The following is a 19,341-nucleotide window of genomic DNA, read 5'->3' on the forward strand; positions in this document are numbered from 1 at the left end:
TTTCTTTTTAGAAAATATATTATGACTACACGTTATATAATTTTTTCACTTCATTATTTTCACACAACCAATTTTTCTAAGTTTATTTTTAAAAATATCTTCTCAGGAATAAATTATTTCAATATTAATTCTTGTAAGATTAAATCATTATTTTTTCAAATCAAATCTATCAGAACCTTAATCAAGCAAACCTTAAAACCTTTTGGGTGAAAAGAGAACTTTATTTATTATCAGAGAATAATGACATCATTACAGGTTCCTCACTCGTAACAAGGTTACAATATCATTGTTACTTCGTTGGAAAGGTTGCATGTTCTACAGTCTTCAGTTTAACCTATTTTCGACGGAGAGATTAGCACAATATAGGCTACAAAAAAGGGATTTGGATACGAGTTTAAGATTAAAGTAAAAAACCGATGGAAACGGCTATTAAAATACTTTAACAGCTCTGTTGAACTGCGGAAACCTTTTCACCGCTTGAGCCATTCCTCGGTTCACATGCGTCAGGACTCAAATGTCCAACGACTCTGAAAGTCATTATACTCATGCGATCGTTTATTCCACAGCTTCGATCGACTCTGAATAGAACAAGAGAAAGTAAGGCATTACATTTACATCAAATCCATTAACGTAGTTGCAAACAATAAACCAGGTTGCATTAGCATATGAATATAGATTTTATTCCTTCCGAAGGTTAATAATGATAATGACAACCGAGTCCACCAATATCTTACTATGAAAAGAGCAGGGTAACACTAACATGCATATATATATCATGCACAAGTCTGTAAAATATCATAATGATATGAAAAGTAATATAACAACAGTATCCGCTGCCACATATAACATAAACAAAGTTCCGATGTCTTTTATTTATCAGAATTGGAATCTCGTAGCTCAGCCAAAGTGTAAAATGAATGGCAATTGAGCTCAAGCCTTGTGTATACCCTCCTGTACCTAGGCTCAAACACCAACCATAACAGCAACAACATAGGCCGTTCAACAGTGTTAAATTATAATAGTGTAGCATACCGAGCATGTACCTGCACCAACAATTCTCACATCAAATGCTTCATCAATTCCATGGCTCACCCCACGGCACAATCACTCAAGAAATTCTTAAAGCAGAATCATCTTCCATTCTCCACACATAGCCAGGCATGTCCAATCTGGGCCCCGAAATGGTCCTGTAAACATAAAGCTTCTCGACAGGACTACTCTCTGGCCTTGAATCTGGAGGTCCTCTTTCCTCAATGACTTCAACATTAAGTTGTAGCATTTTCTTACCCAGCAGCTTACATGCTCCAAAACTCACCATGCAAGAGGACATCCAAAGGGATCGCATTGTCTCCAGCTTAACAGCATTTGCCAAAAGGGCTTTGTCACCAAAGGGGCAGTCCCTTATCTCCAGCTTCCTAAGATTGTCACACCCGGACAGCACATGATGGAGTCCCAAATCACTCTCTCCAGCAAAAGCCACAGAAAGCATCTCAAGCTTCTTACCGTAAGTCCCAATATACTCAAAAACACGATCAGTAAGAAGCCCAGAAAGGGAAAGGCGCCGAAGATCCTTGCAATGCTCTACAATGGCCCCGAAACCAGTATCCAGAGATTGACCGGTAAGATAGTCAGGAGTCCGAGGCTCAATAATACATAGTCTAAAACGAGTCATATTAGGCCTGTTTCGGGCAATTGTATTTAAGGCAGCATTAGACATTTGACGACAAAAGTATAGAACTGACTGGAGCTTGGGGCAGCCTTCAGACACAGAAACAAGGCCCTGCTCTGTCAACGCCACATTTGGTTCTAATCCAAATGCGTCAGATGGAAACACCCTCAACTCCCTCAAATCCTTGCAAGATGCAGCAACCACTTCAAGGCCAGCATCTTCTATGTAATCCAGCACCTATACAGCAAATACATTTTGGTCAGCACAAGAATTTTACTACACAACTTTGTGACAGTGGATCAGGATACAAACATATTAAGACAAATCAGACATACCCATAACCGCTGCAAACTCTCACATTGACTAACAAGCTTGATAAGATCGGGGCTCTGAATCGTAGCATAACTCAAGTTTAGTGATGTCAGCCGGGAGCAGATAGGGTAGACAGCTGGAAGGTAAGACGGGAGCACATCCCAAAAGCCAGACAAGCTCTTCAATTGCTGGCACCCAGAAAATGCTGCCGCCAGGTTCGAGAATACCTCAGGTCGCATCTCAGTCGTGTAGGTTCCAGTGCCTAACTCAACCAGCTGAGGAGCTCCACGAAGAAGGTTGGCTAGCCTATCAAGGGGCACAGCACGGTTGAGGCAAAGCGTCTGCAGGTTGGGACACCTACTAACCAGGCGTTCTAGAGCAGACAAATTCACCTCATTGCCTAAGCAAGAAATGTTGAGGGAAACCAACGATGTATACGACTCAGGAAAATGGCTTAGCCAGTGTCCACAAATGTCATCCACTTCACTCTCCCTCAAGTCCAATTCCCTCAAATTCCTACAATTCATTAGCACCCGACAGATTTATCAATGCATGTTAAGGGGTACGCCAGTTCAGAAACCAGAAATTCCTTAGTCTTGGAACCAAAATAAAGAACGCAGTAAATTCAAACACCCTGAGCCAAATCGGGCATCTTCGTCATTGTCATTGACAATGACCCAGACCCAGTAGTTTTCACAAACAATATATAAAAGCGAGTTAACCAAATAGAATTTGGACTAAAATTTCTCCCAACGGAACCTCCCATTACACGTGTCAGAAGCTGCAAAGTTGTGGATGCAAGGAAGTAGAGAACCAAATGAAAAGAAGAAAGCATTTCATTTCATTTCAATTTCACTTCTTCAAAATGAAAAAAAAAAAAAAAAAAAGAAGCAAAATGCGAAGAAAGAGAGAAACAAAATGAGAAAGAAAGAAATAAACCTGCAATTGGCGGCAATGGTAGCAAGTCCATCAGTAGTGAAACCCTCGCAAGAGGAGAGAACCAACACGCTGAAATTCTTAAACGATTTAGCAATAATCTCCAAACAGTCGTCGGTTACGACCATCCTCTTGAGCCTAATCTCCTGAAGGCAGGGATAAGCATCAGCCATGGCCATGATCCAAGGGCGCACATAAGCGCCCCAACCCTCGGGTACCAAATTGAAGTCAGCGAAGTGAGGCTTCCCCTTGATGGTGATGGATCTCAACTTAGGGAACCGTTTTATCACCGTTGAAGGACTCACAGCGTAGCAGTTCCCCACAAACACCCTCTTCCTGCACCATCTCTCGATCTCGTACCACGATTTGCACACCAGCGAGATCGAACCACGGTCCTTGTCACACTCAATGAACGAAAACACGTGCTCCAGAACCTCCTCTGGGAATGAATACGCCACTCTCCGCATCTCAAACGGAAGCAACCAACTCTCTACCTGACTAAACGCTGTCGTTTTCTCGATCAATATGAATATATGAATATACCTTTGTGCTACTGTTAGATCTGAGACGCCATTGCAAGGGGGTGCTTGTAGTTGCCAGAGAGAGAGAGAGAGAGAGAGGATAAGGAGTTTGTGTTGTACCGGGTGAGGTTAGAAAGTAACTAGGGTTAAATAGGTGGGGTGGAGGGGGGTTTTCTGAAGGCTGTGTGATCGGCGATTGTGGAGGAGACACGTGGATGTGAGTGAGTTGAGCCATTGGATGGGCCGCGTTCGATGGTGATCTTATCCGTTGAGATAAATGGACGAGAAGGAGATGTTGTTTTTCTCGCGAGATATTGGGGTGGTTTTATGAGGTGTTATCATGTCTACCGTAATGGGTGTGGAAAGGAATCTCATGATTCTCGTTGCATGGCTTGATTGAGAGCGAGAGAGATGGATGTTAGCTGGGACCACATTTTGGCCCAAACATTAAATTCAAAATAATAATATACTTTTATAAAAATATTTTATCTTCATGGAAGTCGTTGAAATCGTATGAATAAAATATTGTTTGTTTTTACATAAAACTGTATGGTAATTGTGTGTGAGTGTGTTCAACAAATAACAAAGTTTGAAAAAGAGACGACAATGTACACTGATAAATAATAAAAATAGGCATCATAGTTCTATTAGCATCATTTATTTTTCAAAAAAAAAAAGACTTAGAAAGAATTCTACCATGTAATTAAAATTATTAGTTGTGCTAGATATCAAAAATTATCCAACTCAAGGTATATAAAAAGATACGATCTTTTGATTTACTTTCGTTTGATATATTTACATCTTTTTACCACCTTCTTTTTATGTGATACTATAATTATTCCTTCTAACAATACATTTGCAGTGCTTAAATACTTAATACATAATACAAAATTATACCTAGTTTTTATTTAAAATTAAAAAGTATTAAAAGTTAATGTATATATAATATTAAATATTATTTTCCCCATACATCTTTTTTTCATTGATTCTACCTTCAGATTTATCGACTCACTTGCTTTCTTGGGTTGGTGTTGGCTGTAGTAAAAGAGAAGGAATATGCTTATTAATTATTTGGGTAAGTACAGTGTGTGGTCTTAATGGTTGCATAGAAATAGAATTATATTTTTCAATGGTGTTTTGGATGAGAGGGAAGTCATAGATTCTATTATTCTGAGATCCTGGAAATGGTTATCACTTGTTAGTAAGGGAGAAGCTATTATGTTAGCTGATTAGTATTTGAACCCACGAAATTGCATCTGTCTTAATTTTGTATAAATATATTTTTGTTTTTTATTTCTCTGAGTAAGTAGTTTTGTGTATATGGGTTTTGAGTTTTCTTTAAACTCTTTTTAATAAGATTTGTTTTGCCTTAAAAAAAAAGTATGACAAAAAGACTATAAAAAGATTTAAAATATATATTTCATAATCTAAAAAGGAGTTTAAATATGAGTTAACAGGATTATATTTTTTAGCTATTTTGTGAATTAATAAAATGATTCTGTGTTTATGAATTTGCATAAAAATGGGAAATGATGACATAATGGGCGTCCAATCATATGTGACTGTTTTCATTCAAACAGTGAGTGTGAGATATGAAAATAAAATAAATTTACTAACAGAAGCGGCCAACGTGGCCCACTTTTTAATGACGCTAGCATCTATTCTAATCATCCATTCCATTATTCACACTACTCTTCCTGTTTCCCTAATTATTGCCATCCTTTAACTAACCAAATAAATGCAACATAATCACCCAATCCTTCCTCTTTATACACTTACTGTTTTTATTTTCTTCCTCCATTTTTCTCTTTTCTAAGCTCATAACTCAAATATAATTATAAATCATTTTAACACAAATAAATATCACTTTTATATTTAATTTATACTTCATAACTCTTTATAAGTTAATAATATATTTTAAATTTAATAAGTAAACGGTGACAGCTTTCTTTTTAGGAAAAAGGTGACAGTTTACGTCTCTCTTATAGTATGTTCAGTCAAAATTATAAAATACACCGAATTAATTTTTTTATTAAACACGAAAAGTCATAAAACACTACCTACTGTTTACAATTTAATAACACACTACATTAACCCTCTTTTGCGTGTGCATAACATAGACACTTTCCTTTAATTCTATTGGTCCCTTTACCTTAATAGTATGATATTATTGTGGCAATAAATATTAACCTTAACCATGACATGATGACAAGTAATTCTCTTAAAGGTCATTATTAATATACAACGATGGTCCAATGCTCATTTATATCCAAGTTGATAAATGGTTTTAGTCTTTTAAAGAGAATTAAAGTGAACAGTATATGATTTTTAAATAATTAACAAAAGTACTCAAACCAAAATAAAAAAGCGAGCAAATCAAATACATTTAGACCCTTTGACAGTTCTAACGCACATTATTCTATATTATCATTATAGTAATTATAAGTTAACAAATATTTATACAAATGTCTTAAATTTAATAACTTAGAAATATAAAAAATAGATTATAATGTAAAATATAATTGGTTTAAATAAAAAAATTCAAGTTACAATAAGAAAAGAGTACATTTTAAAAAAATTAAAAACGTAATAAGTTATTAAGATTTGAGATAAAAATAACAAATTTTAATGTATAAAAAATGCTATATGATAAGAAGTCACTTTCTATAATAATATTAATAAAAAAAAAAACATATAACAGGGGATGTACTTTCAAGTATATTGAGATTTGATTTGAGGCTGTTGAACATACTGATTAGGTTCACTTTTCATTATATATATAGAAAAAGTATATTATAAGGAGTTAAATCTACTTTGAAAATAATGCTAATTAAATAAATTAACATTTTCTTATTATTATTGTTTTTTTTTTCAAATAACTGGGTAGATAAATTTATTTCCAAAAAGACCCATTATATTATGAAAAAAGTTACATTGCAATAAGTAAGATGCTTTGAAACCTTACTCTTTTAAGTCAAAAAGCTTTTAAGAGAACTATGAAATAAGGCACTTTAGCATTTAATATGTCATAATATTGTTAAAGTATTTAATACGTCATAATATTGTTAAACCTGCTTTGAGTGAGCGTAAATAGATATTCACTCACATTCTGTCAACGAAAATGTTATATTTTTTAAATAAAAATTTATACTCTTTATTCCACACAAAAAAAATCATGTCCAATAACCTTTGTATATAAGTCTATATTAGGTTGTTTTAAATGAATTAACTATTAAATAATTTTTTCAATTATTTTTTAAATCAGGGCATAATTTTAGACCTTAAAAAATCATGTTAAATAAATAAATCAATCAAATTTACACTTTAAAGTTATAAACTAGAAAAAAAAATATTTAAAATAAATTTCGAGGCAACCTAATTTATTTCCAACGGTGGACATTGCATATTTACACTCGTTAAAATTAAACCTGCTTGGTAATGGCAAATGAGTCAATTGACCTTCGTAATATTTTATTATCTAAGAGACGGTATAAATACAGCTGTATCCATATATATATATATATATATATTAAATAGACAATATTATCCGAGTATGATAAAAAAAAAGTTATAGAGTGGTGAATTATATTAATCAAAATAAGAATAATTATATATGTGCTCTAATGGGTTTATTCTCATCTTTTGGTGAATTTTTCTCACTTTTATATAGTTTTATATAATCCATTTTAAATATATAGTTTAATAAACCAAAAATAAAATCAATATTAAATAAAAATGAATAGAATGGAATTAAATGGATAAGAGATAATAAATATTTGCATAGTGCTAACATTTTATCATTATTTTAAAAACAGCAAAAAGCTTTCCCTAAAATAATAGTAATTCCCGCTTATAAAGGTAAATAATCATTACATTAATATCTCTTTTTCGTTTTTAGTCCAATAATTTGAATAAAACAACATAGAGCGAGCTGAGTTGTCTTGCACGTATACTTGAATTTTCTATTGGAAAAATATCGCGATTAAGATTTAAAGACACATTAATCAATTGAGTTGATATAAGGGTTAAATATTAAGCCCACGCACGGTTCTCCGGGAATCTCTCAGTCACATTAATTAATTAATTAGTTAAACAGCGTATTAGTATAGTATTAGCTTCTGAAAAAAGAAGTGGAAAGATGTATAATGGTTAATTGAAATATATACGTGGTGCGAAATGAATATAATTAGTCTTAAATACAAGAGTTGGATTTGATGAAGAGGGTATTAAATTGTTGTCTTGGTTTGCACATGTTGTTGATGGCAATAGAGGTGGTGCACGTGAAGTGGCACAAGCAAGATAAAAAAAGAAAGAAATAAATGCTGAGGAGAAGAGTGGAAGCAACTTAGAATGAATTCATGGGGATAGATCTGAATGCATGGCGGCACTGGTGCTGATAATTTGGTATATGGATGGAAAAAGGCACAGCTTTATTGCTTGAAATGAACAGGGAATGGGAATTGGGTGCTGTAACCAGCTCAATCTTGTTCACATCACTCTACCGACAAATTCTATTTAACTTGGGATCATAATTCACTCGCCTTAATTCCTTGATGTCGATGTATACACAACTCATCCTCCTCAGTTTAATTTCTGAATTGACACATCCCACACGAAACAATTGCTTCATTTTATTTTTTATTTTTTATTTTATGATGTCGAATTAGGAAATATTAAATATATTTACTATTACAAATCTATACTTTTTGTTTACTAAATATATATACTGTACAAGAATTTAAAATTGTTCTTTCTTAGTATCGCCTGTGTTGTGTATATTTAAACTTTTCAAATGTAAATTTTGTTTTTATTTGTAAGCACTTGTCTTGATTTTAATGTGCTTCTACAGAAATTAGTTATGGAGTTGAATAATTAAAAATCATTTGGGTGTGGTTAGTTTTATATATATTTTTTAGGTAAAGGTTAATTATACATATAATTAAAAATCATGTGTGTTCTATCTATATGCATAAGACTTTTTTTCACACATCATTCTAATATATATATATATATATATATATATATATATATATATATATATATATATATATATATATATAACTTGCACCTTTAAATGAAATCAGTTAAGTAAAACAAAAAATTATCTTATAAACTTATAGTCAATTTCTTGACTTTAGAGTTGGAAAATTAATCTATTTAAATGGGTTGAATAAAATATAATTTTTTATTTTAAATTTTAAACTCAGATTTAATTTAAAGTTTTTAGTTTGATTTAATTAACTTTGATATAGATTAAATTTCAATTTTTTGTTGTCTATTATCTTTATGAGTTTAGATTGAAACTTTTTTTTTAACCTAATAGATCAGCTAATCTATTTTTTCAACTCTAGTTAACTCATGTCCTCCTTTCATGAGAATAATTCTACGGTAATCAATTATGCTTCAAAATTTGCACTCAAGTGTCTTTCAATTTATCCTTTTCTCGTCATCCAACTGTAGTTGACAAGCCTTAAAGACATGGTTGATCACTTGCATAAATCTTAAGTCATCATGTAGTCTTAATAAAAATTGTGATATAGTACCGGAAAACAAAAGAATGTTAATCGCATTCCAGAAAAAGTTCTCAATCATTAATGGTTTGGTGCTGAATTAGCTTATGTTAATATTCTTTTTTTCTAATAATGATTAATACCCTTGTATAAATATTTAAATTTATACTAATAACATTATATATATATATATATATATATTATTTGTTAATTAGTATAAACTTTAATTTTCCATCTTACCTAAAAACTTATTGCGATGAAATAAACACCTTACGAAACAAGAAAAACTCATATTATCACGTTGACCTCCAATTAACTTGTAGATAAAAAACGAAAACTCTACTGATTCAGTGGTATATATGTTGTCAAAGGTTGATGCCATTAAGAAGTGTGTTCAGATTACTCACAGTGGCTTAGCTCTTTAGCCTGATTAATGGAAGATAAGCTACCGTCAAGAAGTGTAACTTAATTGCGTAATTAAGAATAGACTAAGGGCGTAAGACTTGAGTAATTTATACAGACTCATAAGTTTAAGTTTCATTATCATGGTATTAGAAACAAAGTTATGCCTAATAGAAAGAGTTTCTGTCGTTTTGTTTAGAGCTTATTATATTGGTTCTTGGCCGTGGCATGCTATGAAAACTCTAAGCCTCTAACCATGTGACATTGCAAAATATCATTTCTATTGGGTAAGAAGTTAGCAAAAAATTAGGGTAGGGATTGCATAGCATGGCAATTTCAAGATAAATATACTTTCATGAGCTTGCCCATTAAAATGTTCAACGTCGTACAATTGGACGACCAAAATTTGCTTCTCAAATGAAAGCGAAGCCAATCATGGAGAATTAGGTGCTCTCCATGGAGATCCATGTTTGTTTAGAAGATACTAAATTTATTTTAATTTTTTTATTGGAAATACCTATTTTAAAATTACAACCCTTTATTATCTAATCTCTTTTAAAATTGATCTAAGAAGCCGAATTTACAATCATTAAATATTTAAATGCAAAAATTGAATAAATGCACGACCTTTTGGACCCAAAAAGTTATACTCTCTCGCACGTAGAACTCAAACTGTGGTTTATTGTATGTCACGTCAAGTGGATTTTCTATTAGTGGAAGGGTCTCTATCTTATCAAGTTTATCATTTGAGAAACCTTAATAATCTCATTTGTTTTCTGTCCATCATTCGTTCTTTCTTGCTTTTTCATCTCCCATTAATTAGCATACGTATTAATTCCTTTACTTGAAAATCTCGTACAACCTGAATTGATATAATATTTTATTATTATTATTTTTACTAAGAACCCAAAACTGAAGGATGGGTTCTCATTAGCATGCCATGAAACAGAAGCTGCAGCTAACTTTTGTTGACCTCCAAACACGGGTATTTTAATAGCCCAATAAGATATCATTGACTACTGTATTATATGGAGTACCACTTTAAGAAAATCTTTACAAAAATTTGGTATCATTGACTGATTATTAATCATTCAATTTGAATTTTACAAGCTTAAAGTCACAAAAGATAACAAGGATTAGAGTTTAGTACCATCATTTCCTCTTTCTCTTTCATCTTTTACTTTACTGCGAGCTCGATGACCACAATCAATTAGAAAAGAGCCAAAGCATGAAGAAATTGTGAATTCAACGCATTTTCTTTTTATCAGAAGGCCACATACATATCCATAATAATCTCAAGCCTCTCCTTGTCAACATCAAGTGTGTGATATTGATTTTCCACGAAAATAACGATCGACATGGTAAGGCTTATATATTCTCTAAATATAAATAATGATACTTAATAATGACTCAACTAATTACTTGACTTTAACCAGATTGCCGTCAAATTTTAATTTATAATTTTGCTAAGAACAATGGTGAAATAATATAAAAAATTAAGTTAAAAAGTTGATTTTTTAGATATTAAATACTTTAAAATTTATATTTTTAATTATTATTTTAAGAACAGTGATTTAAAAATTAAACTTTAAGTTGAATATAATTTATTTTAAGCTTTTACAACATAAAATATTAGTATATTTTATACTTCATTATAACAACATTGATTATCTTTAAAAAAATCTTATCTATTGTTCTAAGGATATCTTTAAAAAATATTTTTTACTACAAAAATTTTATAAATTTTTGAAAATAAAATAAGATAATATTTGTATGCTTAGAAAAGAAAGAAAGAAAAGAAACAGTCCCTAGAATACATAGCTTGATTTTCATAGTACAATTCTGAGAACTATTAAATTTCACAGTGAGACGTGAAGGAGATAGTATGATGATGGACACGCATTCATTGCAATCTACGTCGGACACAGTTGCATGTATGCATTTGGATACAGAACTTTCACTTTCACTATAATGACACATATTTTATTCAGAATTGGATGGAAAATGACCAATTTTCAGTGCCATTCTTTTAAGAAATGGATGGAAAATGACGAGTTTTGAGTGGCTGCATGCCGCCAATTCTCATTGCCCCAAAATTGCATAGTAACCCTAATAACAACACCTCTTCGCACCATAAACGGCAAGATAACTTGTAATCCCCAAACGGACCCATCTTTGCTCAAACCAAAATACAGAGACAGCTACTAATTACTATATTGATTAAAAACTTCTATTTTTTTAATCATAAAATAATAGTAATTATATTTTTTAATTTTAAATATATTTAAGTACAATTTTCAATAAAAAGTTTTAGTTTTAATTCCATTGACGATGAAAGGGCTTGCTTTGACAAAAGCCTCTGCCGCCTCTACCCTCTATCGCCGGCCTGCACTGTCTTGTCAAAGCTGCGACACAACCTTTCCTTTCTATTTCTTTCTTTAATTCCTTCAATGATATTAGCGGTGCTGAAAATTACGTTTGATTGATAACAATTGATAATTTTCATTTTTGTTAAAATTCATTTCAGGAGAATTAATATTTTTAAAATAATTTTAAAACTACGAACTTTTTAAAAAATTCATTATTTTAAAAATAAACTTGAACGAGTTTTTTTTTTCTGTAGTTAAATAAGATTACTTTCAATATATATTAAATCTTTCTATAAGATCTGACATTTATAGCTATTTTTCTAAATATATTTTTTATTATCCTTTATAATGTGTTTTATTTTTATTGTTAATCTTACAAAATGATTTTATATTTTAATCTGTACGTTTTTAAAATTTGTTAAATTAAATTTTTTTAATTATATAATGTTTAAAAACAATTTGTGACACAAGATTTGACGTGTAAGTATGTAAGAATAGAAATTAGTCACACTGTATGTTTTGAAAAATAAAAAAATTATTTAGTTTTTGATTTTTTTTAATAAGATTTCCCATTTATAATTATTTTTATAAGATCTCAGATTTATAATTAATTTTTTTATTAGATCTCACGTTTATAAATACATGCGTTTATAAAACAAATAGGAAAATTATTAAAATATTAATTAATGAGTTTTTAAACTATAACCATGCTTTACACACTATCTTTTAAAGCGCGCTTCATGTTTTACAAAAAGTCAAATTTAAGATATTACAACTGTAATACACTTCCGCAAATAATCATTTTATCTATAAAATTATTATTAGAAGAAGAAAATGAGTAAAACTTGAGTTTTAAACCACTTAATGAAAAAAAAAAAATGCTTCGATACCATGTTTGTTAGTTTTTCAAAGGTTTTTTTTTTTTTTTTTTCTAAAAGCATTAGTTTGTCAAAGTTAACACGGCAAGATTACTGGTTTTTTTTTTCTTTCTTGTTTTGAATTTTTAGAAAGAGAGAATGGTGGCTCATTTTATAACCAAAAAAAAAAAAAAAGTCACCAAATTTAAAAATATTTTCGCCTTAGACTTTATTAACCAATAATGTAAATAATTTGATCTTAGTTAGTTTGGATATAAAATGAATTTATTTTTTAAGAAACGTACACAGTACCAAAACTGGATAGAATCATATTAGATAGGACTTGAAGATTGAACAATAAAATAATAAATAAGTGTATGTGGCATCATAATATTTTAGACAATATATGCATATAAGATTAGATCAGTTTGATTTGATCTAGATTAAAATGTTTTTTAAAATCAAAGCTGAAATCAATTTAGTATTTTTTTTATTTCCTATTTTGAATTTTTTTAGTTTGTTTTTTATGATCTGCATTGATTTTGTTTTCGAGTACCTAAAAAAAGGTTTTACACTTTGCCTTTTTTTTCTTCTTTCATCCTATATATCCTCCAAACTTAGCTATGGTATAACTCTTGATTGCATTTATATGTATATATATATATTGTAAAAGCAAAAGGCGAAAACTTAAAAATCTATTTAAATGATAACTCTTCTTTATTCTCAATATCTCCGAGTATCTCACTATCTTTGTCTACATGCATGTGTTGTAGACAAAACTATAGTGTAAGATCAAGAGTTCAGTGAAAAAAGAAATGACCCATATACTGTAAAATAGAAAATCATGCACTCACCAATAACTTAATTAAACTACCTCACTTCATGAAGAAGAAATTAAAGAATAATCTAATAAGCTAATAATTTGGTCATGCAATGCAAAGGTACATAGGACAAGAACTTATTGGTTGTTGAGGAGAATAGGGAGCAAGATCTCTCAACTTGAACCATGTTGAAATTCTCAAATAATCAACAGAACTAATGTCCAACGTTCAATTAAATTAGGAAATGACTTCTTAAACGTAAGATATTTAGGCAAGAACCCACTTTGTTTTACGTACATTCAAAATTAGGATTATTTCAGATTTTGGACAAGGAAAGCTATTATTACTTTAATTTTTGTCACTTTCAGACAGTTTAGAAACACATGAAACTTGGGATGGGGAAGCATTGACTACTCTCTTTTTAGTTAGGAAGATCACAGCGTTGTGTTATTTCATCTCCAAAAGTATCACCACGCCACAACCCAACCCATGTTATGTGCAGTCTTTTCTAAAAGGCTAAAAAGCTTTATCGTAGTTTTTCCACTACATGACAAATTCAAATTCGGCACGCTTATTGGAGGGTCAACCCTTTCCATTTTTTTTTTCACTATTTGCATATCATCAAACATAGCTTGCACAGATACACTCCTTCCTCACCCATTACACAATCTAACTTAACATGGCCTATCGTTAGATGTGTTGATTTTCAAAATTCATATTTAGCTTTGATTTCATATATTTTTGTTTGAAAAAAAAACAAAAGAGAGATATGTATGATACACAAATTAACAGGAACACGTGGGAGAGGAATTTGGATGATATATTATTATGCGGTTTACTGGGGTCACTTGCTATAATACGTTGAAGGCTGAAATCTATTCTTCAATCTCTTTCTAAATGCCATGAAATATATTGCTGGCAATTATATGCATATTATTTTGGAGAACTGAGAGAAGAAGATATATATGGAGGAACGGTATGAAGCTTCCAAGTTCAATCACATTGTGTGGTACAAAAAGTAGTTAATAGGTAACATCACTTGTTATAATTGTAAGTGTGTTGGGGCCATACATAACTACAACTATAACTCTCAAATCTTTCCTCTCCCCCACCACCACCCACCCCAACACACTGATTTAAAAAAAAAAGAGATAAAAGAAAACAAAAATATGAAAGGGAAGGATGTAATAAATTAAAGTTGTAGCTTCGAGTTATCAATTTCACCTGTGGATTTATGCAACATTTATCATGGTCCTGTGAAGCTTTTCTGTTCATTGAAGGCCAATGTGGTCCATAAGATTGGAGCCTGAGGTGGATTGGATGGCTATGATTCATGGACTAAGCTCCTTTTAGACACTTGATGGACCACTTCAAAAGAGGACCACTCATCCAGGGTCTAAACTCCATCGCATTTGTCTCTTGGGGACCACTTCTTTGTGACATTGACTTTTTTATGACCCATTCACTAGATTCATATCCTATTTTAAGGCCCATTCCACAATCAATTTACCATTTTTGTTCGTTAATTAAAATTACTATTTGCCAACTTTGCTTCAATACCTTAAGGTGTCATTCTTTTTAATAATTGTTTGCTTTGACTACCAAAACCAAGTAACATTTGGGATTCCTATAGTGATTTGTAATTTTAGTTCCATTTTTTTTAATCTTTCTTGTGGTTAGGGTGCAAGTCCAACTGCTCGATATTAATGGGAAACCAGGAGCATAGCTATAAATCTTTGGCTATTTGGGATCAATTTATTTTCTTGCGTAGCACATCAACACCTTTCATTTTCCTTCTCTCAACTCTCATGAAAGTAAGTCACTGTCGGGTCTATTAACATTTAATGAACATTTATATTTTCCTACGTCCTTACACATCCTTTTCTTTATCCTTACTTTTATTTTTCCTTTCTTTTTGTCCAATGAAGTGTGTGATAACGACGAGCATGTCATTGTAGTCAAGTTGATAGCCAGTGCTGGGAAAATCCATTGCTCAAATTGCTATTGCATGTCATTGGTTGCTTAATCAGCGCAAAAGAAAACCATCTTCCAAAATAAACTTAATAAATATTTTGCACCAAAAAGAAATAATAGATTGGACGTAATGATATAATTTAACACGTATTAAAATTGATGTATTGATTAATTTCATAGGCAATAATTTTCATACATAATTATCTATTATGCTTTTTTGCCTATCCAAAAGCATAAACGAAGATGGGAGAATGATAATCCACCAACTACTGGGCCTATGTAGGTCCATTGAGTTTGCATTTTTGTCTCTAGGCCTAGATAAATCCTTTGAAAGGCTGAAAGAGCTGGCCCAGAGAAATAGAGTACACATGCCCAGTTAATCCAAATGGCTTCAAAAGCTTCATCAATATTGAACAAAAAATAAAAAGGCTTCATCAATTTTCAACAATTGTCCAATTGAGCATGAGATTGTTATTATTGTCAGGGAAACGAAAATATCGACCTTTATACGTTAAATGATAGTATGTTTATTATTGTCTATTGGTTTAATCTTCTTTTTCTGAAAGAAAAATAAAAATACAATGGAGTATTAAGGCTACAAAGAAATAAAGGGACTGAGGGAGTTTACATATAATATTGAAAAAAACAAAAATGAACTCTTATTTTAAGACTATTTTGATAAGTTTAGCACTTATACTTGGCTATATTGGAATACAAATATATTATTTTATATTTATCAACTTATTCGGTATCTACTTTTGTAAAACACTTTTAATTCAGGAAGTTAAGTTATCAACTTTTTGCTTACTTTTTAACTTCAGCTAATTGTATCAAGTTTGGGCTATGTGTGAAACTATTCTCCCCCTTAGAAAGTCACATTTGTGTTTTGGGCTAAAAACTGTTTTCTGTCCTCAATATATTTCAATGTGCTTCTCACTTTGGTTGACCAATAATGAGAAAGAGTCCTATATATATGTATATTTTCACATACAAGAATATTTGATGTATAATTGTAAATTTATAGATATTTTTTTTATAGGGTGCTTCCTTGAATAAACTTAAAGTACTTCTTTAAGATCAATAAGTATTTCTTGACTCAAATATTCAAAGTCTGTCAATTGTTTATAAAGAAAACTTATTTGTGGGTCATATAAAACCTAAAAAATCTAATAAGATCTAAGCTAACCCAAAATAATTAAAAATAACAAAAGAAAATCTAAGATAATCCTAAATAAAAAAAATCATAGTTAAAAAGTTAAATCATAAAATCATAAAATAAAATAATTCAATTTACTAAGATAATCCTAAATAAAAAAAAATCATAGTTAAAAAGTTAAATCATAAAATCATAAAATAAAATAATTCAATTTACTTCATTCTCTTCAGGCTAAATATCTCTGTAAACAGTTAAAAAATGTTACTAATCTTAAAGGATGAGATGAAACTCCTTTGTTGTGATTCATGTGGCATTTGAATTGGGGTGGTTTTTCCATTTGATGATATTGTGGTAAAAAAGAAGCAATGAAATAACTAGCATTGACATACATTGTTTCACTATTTTCAAGTGTTCGCAGTGGCGTGCGGTGGCTCTAAAACGCAAAGGACAAAAATATAATTAACAGAAGCGAGATTAGGTATTGAATCTCTAGGAACAACTCTCATCAATGTTTTATGCTTAATAACTCTATAAAATATAAATTTAATAATATAAATGTTAAATGATATGAAATTAATATATTAATTGTACATATTATATTTCAGATAAATTAAATATTCATAAATATATAATTTATAAATATTATTTAATTATATTTATTTATTCAAATAATTTTATTATAAAAATATAAAAAAAAATTGAATTTGCGAAAATTCATACAATTCAAAATTTGATTGACAGTCTATCAAACAACTCATCAAGAATTTTGGTCTTCATGAAACATCATGATCTATAATCTCAATTATCATATTGCATCAATATTGTGTAGAACAAGACAAACCATAATCCATTAATAAGTAATCAATCAACATAATTACTTGCGGCCAAATAAATATAAAAGTGCATGATGCCAAGCATTTGTAATAAAGTTTTTAGTTTTGCCCTTGCGCAAAGTGCATGAGACTTCATTGCTTTTTGTGTCAAATAAAGCCAAGCTCGGTGTGAAGTTACTAGCATGGAACCATGTTGGTTTAATTCTTTCTCGGAGAACCTTTATTATCTTTTTGGTCTTAAGATCAAAGGAATATATGTATGAGGATACTATTCCATCATCTGGTCTATGATATGAGATTGGGAGCACCAACACCTCACCACTTGTTCCGAGTCCCCATATCTTTTCAACTCCAAACCTGAAAATTTGACCATCCATTGTGGACAACTCATTAATTGTTTCCTCAAAATTAATGTGGAAAGTCTTAGACCATGTCTCTCCTTTCATCCATATGTTACAAGCAATTGTTGTTCCATCAAATACATATTCTAATAGCGAAAGGCAATATTCGATTACAAAAATGTCCAAGTTGGATGTAGTTCCTAACCCCTTTGGATAATCAATGGTGTTGAACTTCTCCTCCACCACATCAAACATTAGAATATAATTTTGTTGAAAAAGATCACTTGGCATGTCCTTGTAGGCAAGCCAATGCACATTCCCATGTAAAACACATTGTGACCCCGAATATACCGCATTTAGTTCTACATATGAAGCATCGATGACCTTCCAAGAACCCTCGTTGAGTGAATATAACTCAACCTTAGGTGGAGCCTTGAAACTAACATAACAAATCCGCACCACCTTGAAATCATTCTTCTTGGAATCAAACCCAAACCCAAGAGTTGAAATGTAAACGCCACACAATGTTTCGAAAGTGAAATGTGGCACCGGGAGTTGGACATGTCTCTTGATCAAAGGGTTCCATAGAATGATATCATTCTTGTAATTGAAGCAATGGTCAGAGAGGCAAACAAGACCATTGATGGTGCCCACAAAGAAAAGGTTTGGGAGACGAACCAAAAATGTGTGTTCGAATTTTCCTATTTTATGAAAGCCATCAACTTCATAGGAGTAGAGGGAATATTGGGCATTATTGTTTTGGATGAGAAGGTTAGGAGAGGAGGGGTGTGAGAGAGGGCGTTGAAAGTGTAAGGAGATGAAGGTGTGGCTCTTTATCATTGCATTCCAAACTTTGCACACTGTGGTGAATCTAACAAGTGTTGTTGTGGGTAGCAGAAGGAGGATTTCCATAACCAAGGCTTCGGGAAGATAATTTGACATTATTGGAGGATGTTGAACAACAAACACTATCGAATGAAATATATGTATATATATATATATATTTTTTGGGTATTGTTGGAGAAAAACGATTGCTTTTGTGTATATATACATTCATCTATTAATTATGCATTCTTATATAACATATTCGAGTTAAGATGACAAAATCTCTTCACTCTTGTCATAATCATCCTCAACGTATCTCTCTCTGCCCTTGTACATCCCCCCAAAATTTCTTTCCTTTTTTTGTATTCTAGTTTTTATCTTATCCTCTTTAAATATAACTTACCTTGTATGGAGAACTCTTTCGTATGTATACATATATACATATTCTTTACTTTAGAGCACGCGTAATTTCAATATTTTATTGATAAATTTTACTTTAAATCTTGAGATTATTATTTTTATATAGATATCTAATACTCTGTGATATATTTGAAATATAAACTGATTTTAAAAATTTAGAATCAAGAAAGTGAGATTTTTATATAGAGGTTTAGAATCAACAAAATACTTTATTCCAGTGTATATTTAGAGAGTATACTTATTTGAGTACAGTTAATTTAAAATTTAATTTGGATATACTATTAAATGATTTTTTTAATATTGTCTATCGGTTAAAATATACTATAAATATAATATTTAAATTAATTATTATAAAAAATAATAATTCTCATTCATATGATAATATAAATAAAATT

At 30.9% G+C, this 19,341-nt stretch overlaps 2 protein-coding genes across 4 annotated transcripts; both read right to left on the bottom strand.

The window, feature by feature from the left end:
- Nucleotides 1-205: 205 nt before the first annotated feature.
- On the bottom strand, nt 206-3,553 carry LOC113871047 (protein TRANSPORT INHIBITOR RESPONSE 1-like). Of its 3 annotated transcripts, none has more exons than XR_003505746.1 (4): nt 2,921-3,553; nt 2,005-2,497; nt 1,044-1,906; nt 206-578 (listed from the first exon to the last, which is right to left on the bottom strand). XR_003505746.1 is itself a non-coding variant. In XM_027507744.1 (3 exons), the coding sequence occupies exons 1-3, from the start codon at nt 3,382-3,384 to the stop codon at nt 1,109-1,111; spliced, it is 1,755 nt and encodes a 584-aa protein (XP_027363545.1). In that variant the 5' UTR covers nt 3,385-3,550; the 3' UTR covers nt 206-1,108. The 3 variants fall into 3 exon arrangements, 1 of the variants encoding a protein (XP_027363545.1); XR_003505747.1 differs by having other exon boundaries at nt 207-578; nt 1,033-1,906; nt 2,921-3,552; XM_027507744.1 differs by having other exon boundaries at nt 206-1,906; nt 2,921-3,550.
- A 13,848-nt stretch (nt 3,554-17,401) lies between these two features.
- Nucleotides 17,402-18,643, bottom strand: LOC113873848 (F-box protein At4g22390-like). The gene has a single exon (XM_027512199.1). The coding sequence runs from the start codon at nt 18,641-18,643 to the stop codon at nt 17,402-17,404; it is 1,242 nt and encodes a 413-aa protein (XP_027368000.1).
- Between the last annotated feature and the right edge of the window lie 698 nt (nt 18,644-19,341).

Source organism: Abrus precatorius, unplaced genomic scaffold (genome assembly GCF_003935025.1).
Source record: "Abrus precatorius isolate BTA unplaced genomic scaffold, Abrus_2018 Scaffold7, whole genome shotgun sequence".
Taxonomy (NCBI): Eukaryota; Viridiplantae; Streptophyta; class Magnoliopsida; order Fabales; family Fabaceae; genus Abrus; species Abrus precatorius.

Excerpts from the sequence above, each read along its gene's own strand:
- LOC113871047 (XM_027507744.1), bottom strand. The coding sequence starts at position 3,384 with ATGCGGAGAGTGGCGTATTCATTCCCAGAGGAGGTTCTGGAGCACGTG. Across the intron at positions 2,498-2,920 it reads ACCATTGCCGCCAATTGCAG|GAATTTGAGGGAATTGGACT; the intron begins GTTTATTTCTTT and ends AATGAATTGTAG. Across the intron at positions 1,907-2,004 it reads AGAGTTTGCAGCGGTTATGG|GTGCTGGATTACATAGAAGA; the intron begins GTATGTCTGATT and ends TTTGCTGTATAG.
- LOC113873848 (XM_027512199.1), bottom strand. The coding sequence starts at position 18,643 with ATGTCAAATTATCTTCCCGAAGCCTTGGTTATGGAAATCCTCCTTCTG.